A 23,115-nucleotide genomic window follows, 5' to 3' on the forward strand; every position below is an offset into this window, starting at 1 on the left:
CTTAATATTATCTCATTCAAATCATGAACTTACCATTTGGGCAGAAAAACACACTGTAGGTGTATTCTCTCAACAGTCCCTCTGGCTACATGAAGACAGAAATCCATATGCAAAATACAGTGGATTAGTTATGACAGCTATTTGATTTTGCTTAGAAAATACATAAATAGAATTCCGCTGCACTATAGTGTTTCAAGTCCTTTATAGGAAAGGGATTATACTGTATTCTGTTAACTAGAGATATGATAATCACTATCAAAGAAAAAAAAAAATCTCACATCACACCATATTTCTTAGGCTGACAGAGCAAATATAGCCTGTACATTTCTATCCCTTCTTTTTCTAAGCAGTATAGAAGATTCACCAACATGACCTCGGAACTAAATGGGCCCTTTCAGTGTACGTAACACAAAAATCAATTATTTGCAGTCACATAAACATACCATGAATTAAAGATCATTATAATCCTATTCAGGTTTGATTTACTACCAAAAAACTTTCATGAGTTGCCCATGCATACATCACATTTTTTCTGAATTATTACAAAGTCCTATTTTCTTACCTCAATAACAACACTACTGCGAACATAATCCACCCCAACTGGGGTCCTTTTATCCATATAATTGTCCTCCGAGTGCTTGCTGTTCTTTAGCGTCTGCATCCCATCCTGACAGCAATTAGTTCCACCATAAGCGAAAGCTTTTGCTAAGAAATAGAAAAGAAGAGAAGAAGCAGAGATTTCAAGATAGGAAGATCTTCAGGAGTTCAAAGCATTGATCTAAACTAAATAGATAGAGCTGATAAACAACACATCAAGTGTTTTGTAACTAGAGCTTTAGTATATTACCTTTATTGAGTAAGTACTTAGATAGTCACAGAACACAGAAACTCTTTGTTAATTGCCAGTGTTACACAAATTTTACCACCTATAATTATTTACCTGAACAGATCTATAGAATTCATTGTTATTGTTTTATTAAAAATTTTGACTGATCTCTTCAGGTAGATTTAACAGGTCCAAACCATATATGACAACATATCAACAACAGGAATACTGAAGAAAAAGGAATCTCCTGAAGTTTGTTCATACAAACTCTTCAGTGCCTTCTAGTTAAAGAATCAATTGTTAAGAAACAAATAGGGTTGAAAGCTAAGTTGGCAGCAAGTGCAGTGAATGATTCCATTCTAGGCTAACGGGGAAGTGAAAAATTTCTTCTGAAAAAGGAATAATAAGAAATGCCTCTAAAATTCCTTCAAGCAGCAAGGTATTTTTATTTCTATACTACCAGTGATGTTGCTCAGTCCAAGCTCATTGAAGGACAAAACGATAGAGGTGGGTTTAGCTTCCCCAGGGGCAACGCACTTCTTTCTTGTCAGATGGTGTTTCCCAGGATGCCCAACAAACTTTATGCCTTTTGGAACAGAAATCTTCACATGAACCTACGAAAAATTTTGAATGCCATTTACTGCAAATTTTATCTGCAAAAATGACAGATATAAGTAAAAGAGCTGAAAAAAATCACAAAAGAATGCTTACACCACAATATGTACAGATTATTAATTCTTCAAACCTTCTAGTAATATATTTGACCAACAGGATTACTTTCAGCTCAACAGTTCTAGAAGTTCAGAATGATACTAGCTAGACAGATAACGCATTTGAGAAAAAAAACACACCTATGGAGAAAGCATTTCTTGAAAAAAAAAAAGTTCTTTCAAAATAAACTACTTTGAGAAGCTTTCTAATTAAGAAGAAAATTCTTCTTTATGGTTCAGTGAGAGTTTTCTAATGATCTTCATCACATTTTTCAGTATTTGGATTTCTGAAGTGTTGCAAGACACTTCAGACCACTAGAGTTATTTCCAACTAAAATAGGGCAATGACTCTTATTAGCATTGCAAAGAAGTATTTTTGTCTTGTTCAAAGTTGTTATGCTGAGCTTATCACTGTTATCGCTGTACCTTATCTACTGCAACTTGTAGATCACTTAAGAAATTGTCTTTGATGATGAAACATAATTTAATATCTTAGCCCCTTTAGTTCTGTTGCTGTTACCTCTACACAGACAGCTAAGTAATTGTAGACAGTCAATGGGATTTTGGTCTGTTCTCCCCGGATGACATGGTATGGCAAGGTGAAATCAATGAAGAAAGGTTTAAATGTCTTCAGTTCTGTTTGACTGGCAATGCCTAACCCCTTCTCTTCAGACAGACCCACAGCTTCAGTTATCCACGTAGTGATTGAGTCTGGCACTTCCACATGCAGCTGTGCTTCTCCCGATATATTACTGCCAAAGAGAATAGGGAATAACTTGGGGTGGTCAGATTAATGAAATGCCTTTGAATGAAGCTGAAGCACACAGAGCCAAAAAATTTGGGGAATTCCCTCCAAATCCAAACTTATGACACAGTATTTTCTATGACTCAGCAACATCAGCGTCTGCTTTGAACGCCAGATTATAAAAGGTTCAGTGTTTTCTTTCTAAGTATCAGTTTATTTATTTGAAACCTGTGCTGGACTCAGGGCTTGCATATCTGTAACGACCAGAACAACAAGTAGTTGCTACTGCAGAACACAGAATCTAACATACCAATCCTTACTAGATTAAAAGCTTTACAGGCATTTGCAACCTAACTATAGGGTCACTTTTCTTAGCGGCATATGACTACACTAAAGTGAAAAAAAAGAAAGATTCCTAGGTTGAAGTCCTAGATAAAAATAGTTAAGCGATAGTTTATTCAACAGCTAGTGAAATAAAAGCAATCTTTGTTGGAACCTACTGTCCTTGTTATATTCACTGCCACATTACAGACTGCGCTTGAACCTAAGGGCAAGCGAGAAATTTTCCAGCTACCAAGTTCAGCAACTGCTTGTCCGGGGGGGCATATTTTGATTCAGAACATTGTTTGGTTGATTTTTGGAATGTCTGGCTCACAGAAAATTTCCCCAAATGTCATTTCCCCCCCCCCCCCCCAGTGAGGACTGTAACTAAATATTAAAAACCAAGTTTTTATTCTGGGTATTTAGCTTTGCTGTGCATACCACAATAGGATATGATAAAGCTAGTATCTTTTTCCATGTTTTATAATAATATAAATTCAATTCTGTTCTGCAGCCTTTGCTATTTGCCTCCTGCAAAGAAGCTTTGGCCTTGCCTGGAACAGAAAACATTTCCTCTAAAGCAAGAACAAAAGCTATTTCATGGCTCAACTGGCAGGATGACTGGTGCAGTTATGAGTACACCCTAAGGTTGTTTTCTCTCAAGTTCTTATTTATTCCCCAGAGCTTGATACACATGCTGCTAACGCCATAATCTTTTGAGAGCAACATGCATCTTTGCTGGCATGGAAGATGAGAAAGCGAGATCTCAGGAGTAAGCTCTGTGGGTCTACAGCATCACATATGCCTTTCAATGCTGCAATACCTGATGATTCATATCTAGAACAAAACGAAGAACAGTTTTCAGTGCTTTTCAACTCTGAAGGCTATTCAAATTTTAGGGTTCCAATGAAGTACCTTTACTTGCACCATCTAAATCAACTCACTGAATAATTTTCAATGAGTCTAGGCCAACACAACTGCTAATAAAATAGGCAGCATACCACGTATGGGTCTCCATATCGATATTACAATAGGAAAAGATTAAAAGAAGTAGTTTGGGAAAACCTAGAGCTCACTATGCCTTCAAATAGGTTGCCAGGTTTGGCCAGGTTCAGTCCAAGCAGTCTGTCCAAAGAAGATAGTTCCCCAGGTCAGGTTACAGACTGGAAAGCCTGGGAAACAACTTGATGCAGTCAAGCCACATGCATTTTAACTTCTCTTAAGCACACCAGTTTCTTAATACTTAGGTCTTCTTACCGGAGTTAGTTAGCTGGTACCTGCAACATAAGCTTCAGCCCTGAAGAGTAAAGCAGAAGGGTGTCCCAGCCCCAGAACTGGCTGCATTCCAGTCTGTTTAACCAGACAATTTGTTGCAGCTGATGTTCTTTCCACTGGGATTTCAGCCCATAACCAACATTAACATTATTTTCACACATGAGGGCACTTACTCTTCTGGGCGGGGGGCCAAAGTACACACACATTTCCAGCCATTAGACCCTCCAGCCAGGCTTTAGGAATTTTTAGAATTGGTTTGGGAAGTTGACATTAGGCTTTTGTTTCTTTTTTGAGGATTGCATATTGTAATTATAAATGATAGAAGAAAAAAAAAATTCTTCCTGTTCAAGAGAGTGGAAATCAAGCAGTGCTCAGCTCAGTTATTTATAGTGAAATGAAGTGGAGAAAATGCAATCTGCAACTTTTTATTCCACACTCTCCCACTTATAATTAACTGCCCCAGCTTGCTGAGGCCCAAACAAGCACTTCTGAAATTCTTTGTGTATTTCTACAAAGCATATTTCACGCTCAATTGAACAGATTTGAATACACTTGCTGCAAATTCCTGTCAAGTTTCATTTATAATCATTTACTGAGAGTAAAGTTTACTTGTAAACCTGGAGAAGCCTTTAATAATTGCCTCAAATATTTTACCCTAGATGTGCCGTTTCTAGAAGCGATTAGTTATCTGTTTACTCATCTTGTAGTTCCAGTTGTACCAGGGGCAGGCTGTGATTTACTGGGCAGTAAATTAAGATTTGGAGGAAATGCATCTTGCATCAAATGAAGGGGAAAGGAAAGGCTCTGTGCAATTCAAAAAGCAATCCATATAGAACACTCACTAGTGCATGGCTAGGTTACATCAGCATTTGAGGTAGCCATTCTGCCTCCATCCCCTCACATACATTGCTCTGCAATCATTTTTACACTACAGCATGTGTAATCTATGCTAGAACATGGGCTGAGAAGAAAGAAAGATGCTAGCAACTGCTGAAGCTGACATTTCTGGACTATCCTAGGGCCCAAACACAACTCCAGACCAGATTCACCCTCCACTGCAAACAGAAAGTGGCACCCCTGAGGAGCTGGTGTTGCCACCTGACTGTAAACTCTAGTAAGATTTCCCATTCCCCTTTGCTTTCCTAAGCATGTGGCACATATAATTCTGGCTCATATGAAGATGTACAGCCAGCGTACAGCTAAAAGCACGGTCTCACTTTATATCCTACAGTTCCTTCTTATTGCAAGAACAGTTGGACTTGCATTTACTGCGAGGCAAGCTTATGCAACAGGCAGCTACTCCAGCACAGCTGATCATTGCAAACCTCTATCTTCACTTGCTTTTCAATAACTTTTCAATATGCCCTTACCCCAAGCAAGTACAACTTAAAATTCACTTGCATGTTGAACCTAATACCTTGTTCCTTTTCTTTCTTGAAGACACCATGGTGTCTGCTTGTGACACCATGGCGAAATACACATCGACTGCACAAGTTCTGTAACTGTCAAGACTGACAGTTACAACTTGAAGTAAGAGAATACACTTCAAGACTAGAAGAAGCGTTATAAAGAAAGATTATTGCTTAGAGCAGTAACAAAGAAAAGCTATATAAAAATCAGAGGATGCCAATGCACCTCCTGGTTGGTTTTAAAGAGCTTTTTTTCCTGCAGCTGAAGAGGATACAACATACTGGATATAATTAAGGGAATTCCCTGTAGATACCTGACATTGAGGCAGTGCCAAATCCATGTTTCAGGGAAGAAGGTTCTTTTTTTCTTCTCTGCTCTGCTAGAAGAAGAAGTAAGTCCTTGGCAATTAATTCTTTTAATAAGACAGTTAGTTATATCAATAACTGATAAATCAATGTTATCACTTGAATGCAGCTCAAATAAACTAAACCTCCAGCTAGCACAGAATCGTAAAAAAGTGAATGTGTGTATCATTCATCATACAAATAACGCTCTTTCCAAACGATCCCGTTGTTCACACACTCAAACAATCTGGAGACATAAATAAGATAGTCTAAGAAATAACGGTTTTCAGCAAGTTCCAAATTCTTTCACCAAGCAAAAATACAGAGGGCACATGTACAGCATGTGAATTCCCATGACATCATGACATGGCCATAGACTAACAGTTACTATGATCACTATGTCATATTGCTCTCCTTGCCTTTTACTTGGAACTGTCTTGGTCTCTAATACTTTCATAATTTGTTCCATATTCCTTCCTGTGATACTTCATTATCTCTTTCTGAACAAATCTCCAAAACTTATTCTGCTAAGAGAGGCCACCATTGGTTCAGAACACAAAGACAGGGCCTATCCTTAGTTTGCAGCACTATCTGTAATACTTGCAGCTTTTCCTTCATGCAATCCCTCATTTTATTTATTTTCACCAACAGCTGAGCAGTGAGCAGCTCTGTGCAGACTGAGGGCTAACTCACAAATACTGAGAAGCAGCAACTAATTCACAGACAGCTGAGACATGCAGAGTTTCAAATGGTTCTTTCAAAAAAAAAATACTACTCTGCATTTTTCTAGAATTAATTAAATTTAAGACAGTACTGTCAGTTATAATTCTTGTTAGGTCTATCAAGACAATTGAAGAGGGTTTCCCTCCTTCCCCCTGCCCAATCTTGACTAAACTAAGCAATTTCCTGGGGGCACGTGGGGTGAGAAACAGCTGATAATATAGAAAAAATATTAGCTAAGAGTATCACAAACAATATGCGTTACAACAAAAACATTACCTCGGTGCAATTTTAGAATGCATTGTAGCCACTAATGTCCCAGTATGTGGCTGAAAAGCTGGGACAGCCTCATCTGTGTACATGCCTCCATTCTGTCTGTGGTTTAAGCTGACTATATCAGTCATTACAACCAAGCCAGTTTCCTAGACAATAAACATGAAGACCACACAATAGAAACCAATAATGAAAAATTCAGCATATACCAATGAAGACTTTTCTGAATGGAATCCCCCCACCCCATCCCAACATTTCTAGACTAAAGTTCAATTGAAATTTGTGGATTTTTTTTTAAACCTTATGGAAAATAAAAATGACTGCTAATGTGAAAAAACACAGGCACTTTATAGGCAAGGGTTTTACGAGAAAACTCATTTGCTTGAAAAATGCATTTCACCAGTCTCTACTGGCCATGTGTACAACTGTCAGAAAACTACAGGTGAAAAATTACTACATGTGTCCCTTTGAATATTACATTACAGATTTTACCATTCTTAAAAAGGTTTCCAGTGTGTTCTGCTGCAGCGACCAGGCAGCTCTCATGCCAGACATTACCGGTTCTGCTCTTGCAGGAACGCCAAGCAAAATGGAAACTGTCCACACAGCTTCACAGTAAAAATACAGAATTCACAAGAAAGCTGTCTGTCAGCTCTGTCCCCTAAATATACTTTTTCACAAGAGTCAGCAGTTCTCAGGCACCAAAGGGAAAATGGGCTTTGTTCTCTTTCACGTACACATCCAATTTTACAAATCAGATCTACAGCAAGACCCTCATACCAGCTATTTACTAAACCAGCATATAGACCTTTTCCCAAGAGTTTATAGCTCTCAATAAGAAAAAGGGCATCAGAACAAAAAATCTAACAGACCAGGGAGAGGAGAATAAGTGCGGCTTTCTGCATCAGTGGGTATTAAGTGAGGATTTTGAGTTTATGATTAAGAAAATGAGGCACTGGAAGAACATATGGGAGGCTATGGCGTTTAAGACAACACAATAGAGAAGTTTAGCTAAATATGCAGAAAGCGCAAAGAGAATGGCTAGAAGATCTGGGAGAGAATCATTATTTAGCGTTGGCATGAATTAAGAATGGAAAGAACATAAAAGATTAGAATTGCAGCTCTGGCTTGCTAGGCTAGTCTATCTTTAAGAGTGGCCAGAAATGGAAGCCCAGGGAAAGAATATAAATCACATGGCAAGTATAGCATGGCCTTTCACATAGTATGTCCTCACAGTTTCAGGCAGTCAGCAGAGACAGCCAGGGAAAAGAGATTATGTGCTGCAATGGTGTGGAAGGCAAAGAGGCAGGATGTCAGCAGAGTCTGAAAAGGTGGATGGTTTCTACTATGCAACTGCTGGAAGGGAAGAAACATGCTAACATGCAGAACTTTTCAAACAGATCACATGTACTTAATTTTAATACAAAGGAATGCAAGAAGCTAATGGAAACATAGTAACACATCTTAAAGCCTACAGAAGACCGATTAACTTAAAGGATTACATTGTTAGTATCTCAAGCAACGAAGAAATGGATTAGTGCATGGAGAACTAATTAACTTGTAATGCTCAGGTTGAAAGTTAAAGCACATGCACAGCACAGATCAAAGGAAAAATGCTTTTTAAAAAGTCTGGTCAAGTTTAACTATTGAAGGAAACCAAACTAACATAACTATTTAAGTACACAGCATTAAAGTAATAATTTGAACAAAAATAAAAAGAAAACAACTGATCTTACACACAGATGGCCACAGCAGCTGCCAGAACTAGGGCAGAGAAGAAGTTAACGGGATTTTCAAGGGATAGCTTAAAATGGAAAAGGCTACAAGGAAAGGCTCGTGTTCCACCTTCCCTTCCCTTCCAAGGAACTGCAGAACAGACCTGTAAGGTCACACATAATGGGAGAAACCTTCTGGTCCCCTGTCCAGTTCTCCAGAGCCCCAGCATGATTTCTTCAGCCAGATGGAAATCTGGTCCACTCCTCAAGACTGGCCAAAGTTAAAGCATATTTCTCCCATATCTTTGATGAAACAAGAGTACTCTGTTCTTGGAAATTACTTTTCAGACTACCCCCTGGAGAAACAACCTCAGATGTGTAAAGGGAATAGCCTATGGAACTAAAGATTATCCTGCAAACATAAAACTAACAAAGACACTCCACAGAGAAGTGGAGGTTGATTCTTCCTACTGTAAATGCAAAGCGAGCATCCTTGGTGATGTCCCAGTGCCAGGGGAAGACAGAAGATCGACGGCGTCTACGTGAGGACATGCCTGGCCACCAGAAGTGCCCTTCTTCCTTGGGAGCTCCAAAAGCATCGGATACATCATACTCTGCAAGCTCTTGGAAGACCTACATAGAAAGGGAAGAGACTGCTGTCCTTTCCAAGTAAAAAGGCTTCTTACTAAAGGTGAAGCGCGGATACTGGTATTTAGAAATCAGTGCCTTAAGCTTCCTTTTACCTGGCTGGCTGTCAGTTGAAAACCTGTCTTCAGCAAGTAGACACTCTTATCCACAGTGGCAATGCAGACACAGCTCGATTTTGCAGCTGTGACCTTGATGTTCACAACATCACCAGGTCTGGTCTCATTTGCTGAGAGCACCACTGCAACCTAGGAGTACAACATAAAATCCCATCATCTCACCTCATACTCGGTAGATAAAACCATGAAAAGTAACAAGACACCACCCCTTCCTCTCTGCTAGCTACGTTGCCAGTACCCGATTTTCAAAGGAGGACTTGACAGTGAACTGCAGGCTGTCGGTGACCCCTTCTCCATTTTCCCTGACGTAATACACCAGAAGACGGCCCAAGGGAGCCATGTTGTGAACCACTGAGAAATGGAGGAACGTCATGCAGACTTCAACCTCTGCTGCAGGATTACTGGTAGGTGCTAAAAAATAAATTAGAAAACGCAGTATTATTAATCAAAATCACCCCCTCTGCTCCCTCTAAATGCTGCAAGAGGCACATTTCCCCATCCAGACCTTTCATCTTTCCCTTGCTCCTGTTGCACGAGTTTGTCTTGGACTCCACACCTCTTCCCCTCCCTTCTTTCCCTTGTGTAAGCTAATGAATGGCATGGACAAGGTGAACATGTAATGATTACCCGGTCTTTTTTCCTGATATAAATCCAAGGAAATACACAATGCCGTTATCAAGCCATAGGTATAAAGTAAACAAAAAAGTATTTACTGCCCCAGAACACTGCTGAGGACAAAATATAAATGGGTTTGAAAAAGGATTACAGGATAGCGGGTAGGTTTGTTAGCAGCTTAAATGCAACAGCCCACATCCAATCTTCTTGCAGAAAGTTCTTGCAAACTCTTAAACCACTGATTACCAGAAGCTGGGTGGGTACACCTAGGGACGTTTCTTTTCCTTTTCCCTAACTATCTGAGGCTTGTTGCTCTTGCACACGTTACTAGGCTAGAAAGAGTTTTCCTTTTACAGTCATTGTGTGCATCTTCCGAGGCCTACCATTCTTTCTCCTCTTATTCCCTGGATTCACTGGATCTGGTATGTCTGCTATCCCCTGTACAAACTAGGAGTCTTCACATGATTTCCTTTCCCCATGCAAACTGCATGATCTTCTCTAGCCTCATCTGTGCTATCAGTCCATCGATCATCACCTTCCCAGTTTAAGCTGAACTGGTCTACTAAGTTCCCATGGCCCCAGCACTTCCTTCCTACCACTCAGCTGATCCCAAACACAATGCACGTTAAGACAGACTATGCTTTCCCTCTTGGAGAAATTCTTATTTTCCTATATGACTTATTATGCAATGGATATTACTATTTTTCTTGTACAAAATTATTCTATGCCCTTTAAAGAGCATTGAATTAAAAAAAGAAAAAAAAGAAAGAAAAAAAAACACTTTGAAAACTTTTCAGAAAGGTGTTTTTTTTCCTGAAAATAAGGGAGAGGTAGCACGTCTGATACTAGCTACCTGTTCCTGGGGAATGTACAACATCAACAGTCTTCTCAAAGGAATTGGTGGCTCTTTTGCTCCTCTGCTGGGTGATGTTACTATGCTGCAGTCCTGAAAGGACAATGTTGCCTCGCGATGCCACTTCATAATGCAGAGTGAAGTTGCAAGGACATGTGGACTTAACTGCAATCCAAGCCTCCTCTCCTACCTGCACCCAGAGGCAGAATAGCAAAGAGATGTGGTTTGTTATAATACACACTTTCTATTTATAAAGCACAAATCTATTTGTGTCTGAGCCCAGAAGAGATTTGATCTCTCTCCTACAAAATGTAGGCACGGAAGAGAATATTACATTAGCACTGGTTTTGTGGATTTTTTTCACAATAAGAAGGGGCCTGTGTGCAGCTCTTCACTTCCTGCAAGTCTAACAGGAGAACGGGCTGGGGGGTTGTATGCATTAATGAAAACAATAAAGGAATCTCTGGAATCTTGAAAGTTAAGCCTTTTGGCACAGGGCAGCTGTCAGAATTGGTTGAATTTTAGACACCCCTTCAGTAGTCCAGCCCCAAAAGAGAAAGAGATGGGTTGGGGGGTGGGAAGTGATGTGCATCTGACATTTTTTGCTGTTTTATTGCGATTATACATCGTGATTACTCTCACAAGGCAAACACTGATTCAAACAACTAACACGGCCTGAAGTTATTGGGAACAGGACTGGGGAAAATGCTTTCAAATTACACAGGTTTTGATATTAATTTGCAAACCTGGCACTCAAGGAACTGTCAAATATACAAGCAAACAAGAAGAGAGCTTCCTTTTTCAGGGTAAACACATTTGATTCCTGCAAAAGGCTGCAGAGAAGCACACTGACTTTCTGCACTCCCAAGTCCTATGCCCAGAGGTACTAAGTCCCCTGGAGATAAAATCCCCCAAATATTGCCAGTTCCAACAGAATACATATCAGTGCTCATGGTCAGGAGAATAGGACTGGCTCCTATTCAGAAGTCAGGTTTGGCTCTGTGGAGCAGCTGAATTTCCTAGAAACACAAACTTTTTCTGGCATATAAGAAGTCATCATGCTTGTGTTAAGTACAATTTCTTGAGCAACTCCCAGTCCTGACCCTCCTGCCGTTTAAAGCATAGCATGCCCAACTAACACTGAGTAGTAATGCTAAATACCAATGAAATATTTTGAAAAGCCTTTTTCCTCAACACTAACAGTGCTATCTTGCCAGAATGTACATACAGTACAAACCAAAATGGCAAGGACAGGAAAACAAGAAGCTGCTAGTGGTTAAATACAGTGAGACTGCTGCAGAGTCCAGGGAGAGGTGCCTCGTGACATCAAATATTTGAAGTATTAAGAATTTCCTACTGCAAAATGATGAAACAGTTCATTAAAAAAAAAAAAAACAAAAAAAACCAAAGCGTAGCTAATTGGAACACCCAGTAAGAGCTGGCAAAGCAGGGAAACAGTTCCCACATCAGCTGGTCATCCAACTCCTAGCTTTCCCACAGAAGAATTACTTCTAATCAGGTTATAATAAGAACAATGTGTTCAGATTAGCAGTGTATAATCCCCTTTCCATTCCTCAGGAATCTTGTAAAAGATTAATTAGCCATTAAATTACCATCAAATGCAATGATTAAAATACAAAAAAACAAAACAAGAACTCCTACACCTCTCTTATTTTGCTACAATGAGCCTAAAACTAACCTGACAGATCCCCTGATAATAGAGATCTAGCGTGTATGTACATATTGCCAGAACCCTTTTTTTTTTTTTTTTCCTCTCCACAGAGCAATATGCAATCCCTCAGAGACATGTGTGTACTTTTTGGGTGGAGAACAAACCCTCAACAACACTCAGTATGGCAGGATGCAACAGAAATTCTGGTTAAATCAGATCTCTCCTTTCAGAGAGGGATCATGACGACTTCTATATGGAAGGACTGTGCTTTTTGATGGGCTCCTACAAAAATGACAAAAGAAAACAAGATAACTATGTGTATAGCTTGAGAACTGGACTAAACGGACCCAGCTGAGGTTTAAACTGGAAGTTCCAGACAGACTACATAGCCCTAACCTGGATCTTTAATTATTAAAGCTACTCCCCTGACTTCACTTCTAGTTTTAGGGCATTTGTTGATTTGAACTACAGCATTAGTATAATTTACATGTCATTTTATCAAACAATTCATTTTTAAGTAGAAAAAATTGCATAAACCCAAGAAATGCAGTGTTGCCATAATGGACTATGAAGCCAACATACCTGGAAAGGCTTATCTGGTGCCTGGAGCTGGATGTGGCACTTGCTGGGTGAGTACCAGCTACTGATGGACAAGTAGTTTGGCAGATACTGGTCCCCTGATGGCTTCCCATCAATCGCTGTCACTTTGGTCTTAACAAAAAGTTATATCTGAGTGTTAATACATGCATAGGAAGCCTGAATCCTAGTCTCTTCTTACCCTGTATCCCCACCTCCCATTTTACACTTTCCAGCCACTCATCTTTTTGCCACCTTTACGTAATAACAATACTCTTAAGATATTGGACCATCACTTATTACTGTATTAAGCTATATTTGGAGAAGCATCCTTTTATGACGGTCATAATCATCAGTTCTATTGGCAGCAGGAAACAAAGCATCTGCTGCATTTAAATCAAGAAGTTGAAACTAAAAGGCACTGATTTCCTGTTTGTGGCACTGATTTATAAAGTGCAGGTTTGACAAGATTAGTTACATTAAAGCCCACTAATCCTATAAAGAGCTTTCACCCACCTCTAGCCAGACATACTGGGCAGCTGTAGGAATGGAAGGGATTTCAAACTCCACCAGGCCACTTCTTGATATCAGTTCACTTGTATAAACATTGTCCTTTGGCGTTAGTTCAGCTTTAATTCGGATAGTGACTCTGTCAGCTGGGCTCCCATCAGGATAAGTGACTTCTACCTACGCAATGCGTCATTTACAGAATAAGGTGTTTTACATTACGGGCAATTCTGGTCAATGACAGAAAAAATGGCAGATGGGAAAAACACACCAGAACATGGTGTAACATCCTGGGATCAGATTTGCATAACCTTAGATCAGCCACTTTTCAGCGTCTCCATTTTTAATCTTACCTTTCCTTTGTAAGGCAGTCCAGGTTTGAACTGTTTCCTAGTATCCTTGGAGTACTTGATATCAATCAGCTGTTTCTGAACAGGTGTTGAGTCGTCAAATGTGACCTGCTTGCTGCCATCAGAGCTGGTCACTGTGGCCCAGATATTGACTGTGCCTCGAAAATGTTCTGGAACATCAGCTGGCATCATGTCTTTCACACACACGTCGAAAACAGCAGACCCATCGATCTACCAGGTGCGTTAGAGAATAGAAACATAAGTTTGCATGCACATTCAAAAAGGCCCTAGAGGCCAAATGTAAAATGTAGGCACTCGACTGAAGTTTGCAGCAGTATTTTATAAGAATATGGAATGGAAGGAATTAGTTCCTAAGAGGTGGGGGTGCAGAAGGAAGAAGCAACAATTCTCATTTTCCTCCCTCATCCATAGTCTGAACTAATTCTGTCCCAGCTCCTCACTCTCATTTTCTCCCTCAGCCCCATATGCTTTAAAACCCTAATAGATTAGTACTATACCAATACAGTCGCATCTCCCAAATTATAGCACATAGTGTAAAAATACATAATAATTTATGTTGGGCCAAATCATCACATTCATTAATTTATTTCTGATCTCCTATCAGTGACATAAAATGGAGCTGTCGTATTAACTTCAAAGAGCGCAGATCAAATATTTTATTGCAGCTGACTGAATGATCTCCCTCACCTGAGTGGTCTTGAGGACAGGGTGTCCCACTTCATGCCTGTAGTACCCCACTCCATTTATAGTCATATTGACAATTAACTTTCCTGTCACTGGTTTTCCAAATGTATATCTGAAATGGAAAGAAGATAATGATTAGATCAAGACTAAAACCATGTGACCTGCACATCAACAAAAGAGGGGAAAAAAAAAAGTAACAGAAGGTTTTCCAACTTGTTATTTTTAACATGTTTTAGGAACGCTCTTACATATGAAAGCTTCTGATGATGACCAGAAGCCATCTGAAAAGTCAACGAGGGATGAGATCTGAGTTTCAGTGACTGCACCATCCTGTAGCTGTACTACAATCTATACAAATGAAACTGTATTTGTAGTATGTTCCTACCTGGCGTGGACAGTTCCCTTTTCACACGTTGAAATGTCACGAATGTAGCGAGGGGGATCAATCAGCAACTCAAACTTTGGTAATACTACAATGAAAAGGAATATAACAAAGCATTTCAAGGAAATCTTAACAGTTCATGTTATAGCAAAAACTTCCAGCTCTGACAAGATCACTGCTTATGATCAGATGAGGGCACTATAGCTAACATTACGCAGGACTGCACTGACCAGAGAATGAAATAAAAGTTAGCAAACCAAGATCACCTTGGCAAGGTGTCCTCAGCAACAGACTCCCAGAGTTTTACTTCTTCTCAGAGGGATCCGAGTTCCAGAATTTGAGATCAAGCTTTTCATCTTAGATATAAGGTAAAGAGGACAATTCACTATTCCTCCATGTTGTGTCAGGAACGGAACTGAGACACTCAGCAGCTGTAACAGTGAGTGCCTATAAATGCTTCTACGATCCAGGTCTGATGCCATACATGGGGTGCCAGGTAGAACACCACCCACCTTTTATCAACCAGGGGCACTTTGAGACTGAAAAGGGGGTAGAAACAAGAACTTAGAAATCCAAGGAGGGCTCTGGGGAAGCAAGAAAAGCATTCAGAGACTAAAAATATCCTTAAGAGCTTTCCAAAGCAAAGCAAAATCTTTGTTTCTTACATGCACAGATTGTGCAATATGATACTCCATTTTAGGTCCTTTACGTACTGTGAAGGACATTAACAAAGAACTTGGTTACATTTCAAGTGTCTATATGCTCAAAGTACCTGATATATTTGATGCACCACTTCTCAGGTGTTTCACCTTAAGTAAAAACATGCCACAATGTTTTGTTTGGGTCACAGTCAAAGCTGATTTGCATATAACTCACCATATTTCTGAACTTCAAAGGATTTGTTGTATGTGTGCCCTTGCATTTCAGCAAAGATGAACCATTCGCCAAATACTGGTTGATCAGACAAGGGAAAACTCATATTTACAATGCCTGAGAAAGAAAAGACGACACTGAACTCCCATCAATCCTTATAAAGGCTTATTTAACACAATTCAGAATAAGCAGAAGCTACTGGCAGCTATCAATGGTAAACAATAACACACAGAGCTAAGATAACGTGGAACTTACCACAACAAAATGGCTTCAAATTGCCCCACTCTATCATACGAGACCCCCGAGGATCCTGCATACGTGGTTTAGGAATGAGAAACATCACAGTGAAAGTGAATATCACTAATGCATTTAACTCTCAGTTTGCAACAAAGAACTTCATTTTATCTATGCACTTCACTAACAGCTCACACGTAACCAGCCTCTATCTGTTCAAAAATTTCTGAAGATATTTTATGGGCAGGAGAGTGGGATTTGTTTTCTAAAATTCAGTGCTCTTTTAAGCTACGCTGCTTTTACAGCCAATGGCCACACATAAGCACTGTCAGGAGGCAGATCTTCCACCTATGTTAGACACCTATTTTGGATGGGATGAACTGGCTTCCGAGACGCTTTCTTTCCATTCAGGGAGGGACTCCTACAACTAGCAAGACAGTTTTTAGATGGCAAAGTCAGACAAAATTAATCCCGCTGTTTTTGTCAGCGTTAAATTTGTGGCTGAATGCAAACAAAGGAAGAGGGTGAGTTCTACTTGCTGACAGCTAAAGAAAACATATGGATTAAAAAGGAAAAAAAAAAAAAAAGACTAGACACAGAAGGAACCTCTCATTCACCTCATAAAGAAGAAGACAGGAGCACCCTTTCCTTGCCATGCATTTCTACTGTCCACTATCATAATGTTTGGGTGCAGAGATGAAATTGGCCCTGCTATATCAGCCCAGCCAGATGAAGGATAGGAGTGTGTCTGCATTGAAAAGAAGGGAGAAATTGAGTGGGACTATTACATTATAAAGCCTAATGAATCTAGTCAATTCTTCTCAGGCAGAAAAATGGGAATGGATTTCTGAAAATGAAGTAGAAAACAAGTATGTTTGTTGGTGATAAAAACCAAAACACAAAGATCTGTTAAGACACAAGGATAAAGAGAATGGCATAGGTTACAGCTGGGAATGGCCATAACAGACTTGGAAAGTTACAGACTTGCTACTTGTTCATCCTACGGCTACTACAATCTGGTATCTTTACAGGATATATGCTAGATGACTGGCAGACAGATACTCACCACCACATAAGCTTCAATCTGAAAGAAATAAAAAATAAAAGGCTCTATGAAACAAAGCTATTTTTCTGCTTCTTGTGACAAACTGCTGAGCTGGCATAGCAAGGTATGATGCACAAAGGAAGAAAGTTTAAACCTACGTTCTTCAGTAAGAGCGGTCTGAGAAACAAACATTGCATTCAAGCAAATGACTGGAAAATTAGTACTTCGCACATCTGTGCACTAAAAGAGCGCAAGTCTGACAAAATTCTTCTTTCCAGAACTGCTTTGGTATAGTAACATTGTATTTGATACCACTACAAAAGTGTGCATTCTCCTTTAACAGCAATGTGCCCAAATTAAAAAGTAAAACAAAACCCTAATTTGTGAATAACAAGTAATCACAAGAGGTGCCAAAATAGATGAAGGAATCCAATTATATTTCTGCACAAATCTATGTCAGAGTAAAACACAGGAAATCAAGTATTCCATCATATTTTACAGTGGGAAAGAAAACAGGTTTTCTTACCCTGTCATTGATTGGTCTCAAGTCAGAAGTCACCATAAAGAGGTTTATTAACACTAAAAATATAGGAAAAGAGGAAATTTATTATTCATCACAGCCAGCCCTGAACAAAAAAAATCTCATCCTAGAATTTACCCTTGAAAAAAAGTTTTGCTTGCAAGCAGCCCTAGCATCTGGCAAGTTCTCTGAGGTCACTTTACCTTTCTGCTTAGGTTTATAGACAGGTTTATCAGTCTGGATGAACACTGATGACCCTTTGCTATCAATGGTTACTGTGGTATAGTTGTGAAAAATGTAACCTTCCTCTGCCACATGCCGGTTGCCCCAGACTTTTAGATGTGCTTGCCCACGAAGTCCTGAAGGCACCTAGAAAACAGACCATCAGGTGAGGAAGACATAGAAGAGCCTTTGAGCTCTGGGGATGTTTCTGGGGAATACAGTTACTACTCCAGAATAATTGACACTGAAGTAAGCAAAGAGTAGCCACCTGTTGCATTTCAGTGTAATTATATATTAGTAATAGAGAGAAAATGAAGAACACACTAGATTCTTTTTATAACGCAAAGAAAAATTTCAAAGGAAGAAAAGTTATGCTAAAAACATGGCAGGAAATTCTCTTCTACCCTTTCTTTATCACTCAAGCAAAGTGATATCTGACCTGCATGCGCAGCTCCTCCTAAGATGCATTACCTAGGGAAAATAACCATGCTATGAGGATATGGCTCTACTAAAGGAAAAAAAATTCACACTTCTTTAATAACTTTAAATTAAAAATCACAAACCAAAAAAATCTATTAATATTAAAATATTATGATAGTAGGTTCTAATTTAGGATTGAAAAAGATAAAAACAGATAAAATGCATTGCCTTCATTAAACTCTGAAATCAGCAATGCCTGCAGATCTTATTCAACAGTGAGTTACAGGCTTTGGGTAAACACGTCTACAGCATTTAGTTTAACTGTGTACGTTTCCTCTTACATAGGTTTCCGTTATACCTTCCTGCAATGTAAGGAATAGATGCTAATAGATCCATGTACAGTAAAGGGTGGGTGGGGAAATATGTATCAAACCCTTTCTAGAACCTAACTCCCAGACACAGCTTAACTACCAGCAGGATAGACAATATGACCATTAGCCATATAGCAGTTACAGAGAAGGCAAAGAAAACTCTGGGATATGCCACCAAGGCAGAAGAGGCCCAACCAGTCAGGACAGATCATCATCAAGCTAGTTAAGTGACTGTAAATCAAAGGCTTCAATTTACTTATAGGCCAGTGATAACATAGACGATGCAGTAGATGCAATGAAGGCTGTTCACATAAAACAAAAAGTTTGAAGTCTGCACCAACCACAGTTATTAGCTTTGCCCCAAACTACTTCACATTCTCCTCAGCCATCGATTTTCTTCAGTGGTGTAAGAGCCCAACAGACAAGCTCTAACGGAACAAGCTGCAGTTCTTTCCATTCCACCCCCTACCTCTTCAAAGGTTGCTTCCTTCGTAGCGAGTGCAGCAGCACATGACCTGTATCTGTGCCTCAGCTGCTCAGACAGCAATGCCTGATGTGGCTGGAAGCAAATATTCTCTCAAAAAAAATTAAAAACACAATCGACACTCACCTTCAGTTTAATTGTTCCTTTATCTAAAATGAGAAAGACAGGGGAGAGAGAGAGAGAGAAAGAGAGAAGGGATTAAACAGTGTTACTCTTCTCAAGCTAGGGTACTAACCTTTGAGCCAGTTAGGGTTCAGTGAAACGAGACCCAAAAATCATAAAGCTGCTAACTGAAATGCTCCTTGATTATGATTTAAGTAATTTTCCTGTATTGTGTAAAACAATCTGCAGGCTGAGTGAAGTCAGATCTAGTGGAGTTCTCCAATATAAACTTGATCTAAGTTTATTCACAATTTTACCCCAGGGTGAACTGCAAAATGCTCTACAGTTAAGAGTGCCACCAAGGTTGAGGGTTCATGGCAGGGCATTTTACGCTTCCAGAAGTATTTCGATGAAAAAAAGACCTGGTCTTTCTTGGGACTTGAATCATTCTCAAAACAAACACCCATAGAGTCTATTTTGATTGCTGGATACTGCCATACCTAAGATTTCTTTTTAGCATATGTTGTCCACATGTGTAAGCATCGTTCCCCTTCATTCAGTATAGCAATTGTCAGCCAGTTTCAAAGAGGACAGGAGAGGATAAAAACAGATACAATCTGTTCCAAGAAAGGAAAGGGCATTTTTATAACTGCCAATTTTTGCACAGAGAAGGGTTAAATATGATGGCTAAAAAGACCGATTGCCTAAGCCTTGTCTAAATTACCACTTCCATCACTACTGGCAGTGGTAAAACAGCACTGGTGGACTTCATTTTCACTATTGTGAGTTCATTCAGAATTAAAGTTGGGCATAATCAAAAATCTTTTTGTCTTTCTACATGAGTACACAGATATTAGTCTTGGATTTTAAAGGCCTATCCAACTGCACTTACATTACCACATCTCTAGTAATACTCAGTCCTGAAGATGAGGAGACTGCATTTCCAACACTCATTTTAAACTGAAGATAGAAAATTATGTTTTTGTAGACATCATATTTTTCTTTATATTCAACTTCTAATTCCTTTTACAACTTCCCAGTGTCAAAAGTTCAGGTTTCAAAAGGAAAGAGCTAGTCACTATAAAACACTTGAATATCAACGTGCCATCTTTATCCAGGGTCTCTGTATACCTCAGTGCTCCAAAATGATCAGCCTTGGGCGTTTTCAGCCCACAGAAATCAAACCCAGGTTAGCACAATGCTGAGACCATTCAGCAGCAGCCAATGGATTGATTATTAGCTTGCTTCCAGCTCTGTTACAGCTCAAAGCAATTCTCTTAAGAGATATTGATGTGCTCCCTCACTACGCAACTTGTACACCAGTTCTCAAGTTCACAACAATAAGAACTTACCCAAAACCGTTCCATGGCCTCGTGACACAGTTTCTCCTTTGACTACTAACTGAATCTGCACTGTTGTCTCCTTCACAGAGTTAAAGATGGTCACACTTATAGATTCCTCAACACCAGACCGGAAAACAGAAGGTGCAGCAATCAAATAGCCCCTAGGGAGTAAGATTGTTAAGTAGATGGTCAATGAGAACAGCAACAAGAGTGGGATCTTTCCTAGATGCTTATTTGTAAGAGAACATAAAACCATGTAACGGACTAATTGAAAGTCAAGAACGGACTATTCTGTAACACAGGTTCCCAGCGTTGGAAGAGTAAGGTGCTAGTTGAACCTCCAATAGAGTAGATTATACTCTTTGTTTTGAAAGAGTTTAGATATAACTAAGGCAAAAACATTACACTTTTTCATGCCTCCATTTTTGAGAGCTCAACTTGATAAACAAGAAACGTAACTCTCTCTGCTGGCACTCAGCACTCTCTAAATGCCAGGCTCCCATACATGTAACACTTCGCAACTGCACACTTAAATAAAAGCAACTCAGACATCGCAGTTGCAAGATTGGGCTCAAATTCTCTGTTTTGCCATCACTTTTCGTTCAAACGTTTTTACCTTGCAAGTTCAAAAACCTTGTCAAAGAGGAACGATGGTAGCAGACATGCACAGGTTTAAAACCACCCTATAAGACACCCCACACGTACTACAGTCCTTGTGTTTCTGAACGGAATCCTTACCATTCCTCAGTGCTGAATGGCACCATGCTATGAACTCACCAACTAAAAGCATTACAGTGCCTTCCATTACAATCTCTGAGCTCTTTGATGTGCTGGGCTGTTAGCAATACATTCATACCCTCTTCATGACATCACACACCTTTCTGGGGGCTCTTCTTCCCAAAAGGATTTTTTGAACAAGGCAGTTTCTTACACAACTCTTTCAGCCTTCTCTCTCAGCCCCTTGCTTCTCTGCCATTCCATGAACCAGGTTGCTTTCATTCATGATTAATTATCACTTTGGGATGAGGATGATGGTGTTTAACAGCCCCCAAGTCATCTTTTATCAAATTCCAACCCCATGTTTCTCTCTCAGCAGGCCTCATTGTCATGGAGATCCCATTACCCCCAAAGGAAGTTCAGATCTCTGTGGCATTTGAGTTGCATTGCATGGGGTACTTAGAGATTCAAAACCTTATGGTTGCCAGGTTTGAAAATTCATCAGAACAATAATAAATAACAATAAAAAGTTACTACTTAGTCTGCAAATTCTTGCTAAGGAAAGCATAACTGATCTATTTGGAAAGAGAGAAAGAATACCATCTGCATTCAGTATGAAATGATTAGATTCAAACTGTCACATAAGTATAGCACTGTAGTACCATATGTGAAGCACATGTATTCACATTGTTCTAAATTATTGTAACTCTTGGTGAAATATCAGTCTGATGATATGACTACTTAAGTCATTTAATAAGTGGCATTCGAATATTAAATATTTAACCTGGCAATTAAACAGTTAACTTGACAGGGACTGAATGGATTCTGTAAGCACATTTAACGAACAGCTCTGTCAGGTTTCACCAAAGCTTGGCAGGACGCGAAATATTTTCTAGTAAGCAAGTGAAAATAAGGAGTTCTCCATGGCACCCAGTTAATGCAGCTATTCATGATGTTGACGGGCTATAATAAACTAGTGATAAAGAACAAAGCAAACCTTAACCAAAGTTAACCTAAACAAACTGGAACGAGCTGGGGATTCAATTTCCGAAAGCCAGAAAAGTTTCCCCGGAGTGAAATGTTTCTCCTCCGGATGATTATGCCCTACCAGAAGGTTTCACATGTCCTGCGGGAGCGGCCAACACTACCCCCGACGGTCCCAGGCGCAGCAGCAGCCCCTGCGCAACACCCCGGATTCCTCAAATAATTGTTCGCAGATAAAGCCTCGCAGCCCCGCGCTGGACGAGCTAGAGACAGGTATTTCTAGGCGGACCATTTTTTCTTTTTTTTTTTTTTTTTCTCGCTACGCGCTTTTGCACCGGCGAGTACAAACGTGCAGCCCCGCTGCGGAGCCGCCGGAGCTCGCCTCCCCGACCCCAGCCCCTCGAGGGGGACTTCGGCAGGCTTTGTTAGCGGCTGGGGCAGCCGCCCCCGGAGCCCGCGGCGGGGTGCCGGGGCTCGTTCCCCCCCCGCCGCCGCCGCCGCCCCGTACCTGCCCGGGGAAGGCTGCTCCCCGGTGCCCGCCGCAGGGCGCGGGACCTCCGCCCGGTACTTACTGCCTCTCCGGCGGCTGGGCTGCGCTCAGGCTGCAGAGGGTCAGCAGCACGCCCCAGGCGCAGCCGGGTTGCGTGCGGGGCATGGTGCTCCGGAGCTCTGGGCGGGCAGCAGCAGCCCTTTGTTCCCGGCGAGCGCAGCCCGAGCTTCCCGGCCGCCCCGCTGCCGGGCTCGGCTCCCCGGTGCCTCTGGCCGCCGCCCCCGCCGCGTCCCCGCCCCCGGGCCGCCCCCTCCTGGCCCCGGTGCCCGCTCGGCTCCGGCCGCGGCTCTTCTTTGTCTGCGGCTCCCCGCCCGCTCCTGACAGCGTGCACCGGGGGAGGGGGCCGGGCCCCGCACCGCCGCCTCTCGGCCGCCGCCCGCTCCCCCGGCCCCAGGTGCGCTGCCTCCCGGCGCCGGGCCCCGGCTCCAGCTGCCGCTCCTCACCTTCGCCATCCTCTCGGCTGCCCTGACAGCCTAGCCCCCGCGCC

At 40.8% G+C, this 23,115-nt stretch overlaps 1 protein-coding gene and 1 long non-coding RNA gene across 8 annotated transcripts in view; one reads left to right on the plus strand and one right to left on the minus strand.

Moving 5' to 3' along the window:
* The window catches only part of CPAMD8 (C3 and PZP like alpha-2-macroglobulin domain containing 8), a 55,056-nt gene extending 32,206 nt beyond the window's left edge, over positions 1 to 22,850 (minus strand). For 3 of the 6 annotated variants that reach the window (XM_068920141.1, XM_068920143.1, XM_068920139.1), the window contains exons 1-23: positions 22,651 to 22,850; positions 20,387 to 20,538; positions 19,059 to 19,081; positions 17,639 to 17,804; positions 17,442 to 17,494; positions 16,937 to 16,954; positions 15,892 to 15,946; positions 15,640 to 15,753; positions 14,767 to 14,851; positions 14,385 to 14,493; positions 13,680 to 13,907; positions 13,336 to 13,506; positions 12,826 to 12,954; positions 10,572 to 10,761; positions 9,342 to 9,514; positions 9,083 to 9,232; positions 8,811 to 8,972; positions 6,631 to 6,773; positions 5,601 to 5,663; positions 2,057 to 2,288; positions 1,287 to 1,440; positions 563 to 705; positions 34 to 85 (exon numbers count right to left, since the gene is read on the minus strand). In XM_068920141.1, coding sequence (XP_068776242.1) covers positions 34 to 85; positions 563 to 705; positions 1,287 to 1,440; positions 2,057 to 2,288; positions 5,601 to 5,663; positions 6,631 to 6,773; positions 8,811 to 8,972; positions 9,083 to 9,232; positions 9,342 to 9,514; positions 10,572 to 10,761; positions 12,826 to 12,954; positions 13,336 to 13,506; positions 13,680 to 13,907; positions 14,385 to 14,493; positions 14,767 to 14,851; positions 15,640 to 15,753; positions 15,892 to 15,946; positions 16,937 to 16,954; positions 17,442 to 17,494; positions 17,639 to 17,804; positions 19,059 to 19,081; positions 20,387 to 20,538; positions 22,651 to 22,733 — 2,848 coding nt within the window. In that variant the 5' untranslated portion in view covers positions 22,734 to 22,850. Of the gene's footprint in view, positions 1 to 33; positions 86 to 562; positions 706 to 1,286; positions 1,441 to 2,056; positions 2,289 to 5,600; positions 5,667 to 6,630; positions 6,774 to 8,810; positions 8,973 to 9,082; positions 9,233 to 9,341; positions 9,515 to 10,571; positions 10,762 to 12,825; positions 12,955 to 13,335; positions 13,507 to 13,679; positions 13,908 to 14,384; positions 14,494 to 14,766; positions 14,852 to 15,639; positions 15,754 to 15,891; positions 15,947 to 16,936; positions 16,955 to 17,441; positions 17,495 to 17,638; positions 17,805 to 19,058; positions 19,082 to 20,386; positions 20,539 to 22,650 lie in introns of all 6 variants that reach the window. The other 3 variants (XM_068920140.1, XM_068920142.1, XM_068920144.1) reach the window with 2 other exon arrangements.
* On the plus strand, positions 9,380 to 14,770 carry LOC138062359 (uncharacterized). Of its 2 annotated transcripts, none has more exons than XR_011136414.1 (3): positions 9,380 to 9,507; positions 13,763 to 13,914; positions 14,618 to 14,770. It is a non-coding gene; the product is annotated as an uncharacterized lncRNA (long non-coding RNA). The 2 variants fall into 2 exon arrangements; XR_011136413.1 differs by lacking the exon at positions 9,380 to 9,507 and adding an exon at positions 12,744 to 12,872.
* Positions 22,851 to 23,115: the final 265 nt, after the last annotated feature.

Source organism: Struthio camelus, chromosome 26 (assembly GCF_040807025.1).
Source record: "Struthio camelus isolate bStrCam1 chromosome 26, bStrCam1.hap1, whole genome shotgun sequence".
In the NCBI taxonomy this organism is placed as follows: domain Eukaryota; kingdom Metazoa; phylum Chordata; class Aves; order Struthioniformes; family Struthionidae; genus Struthio; species Struthio camelus.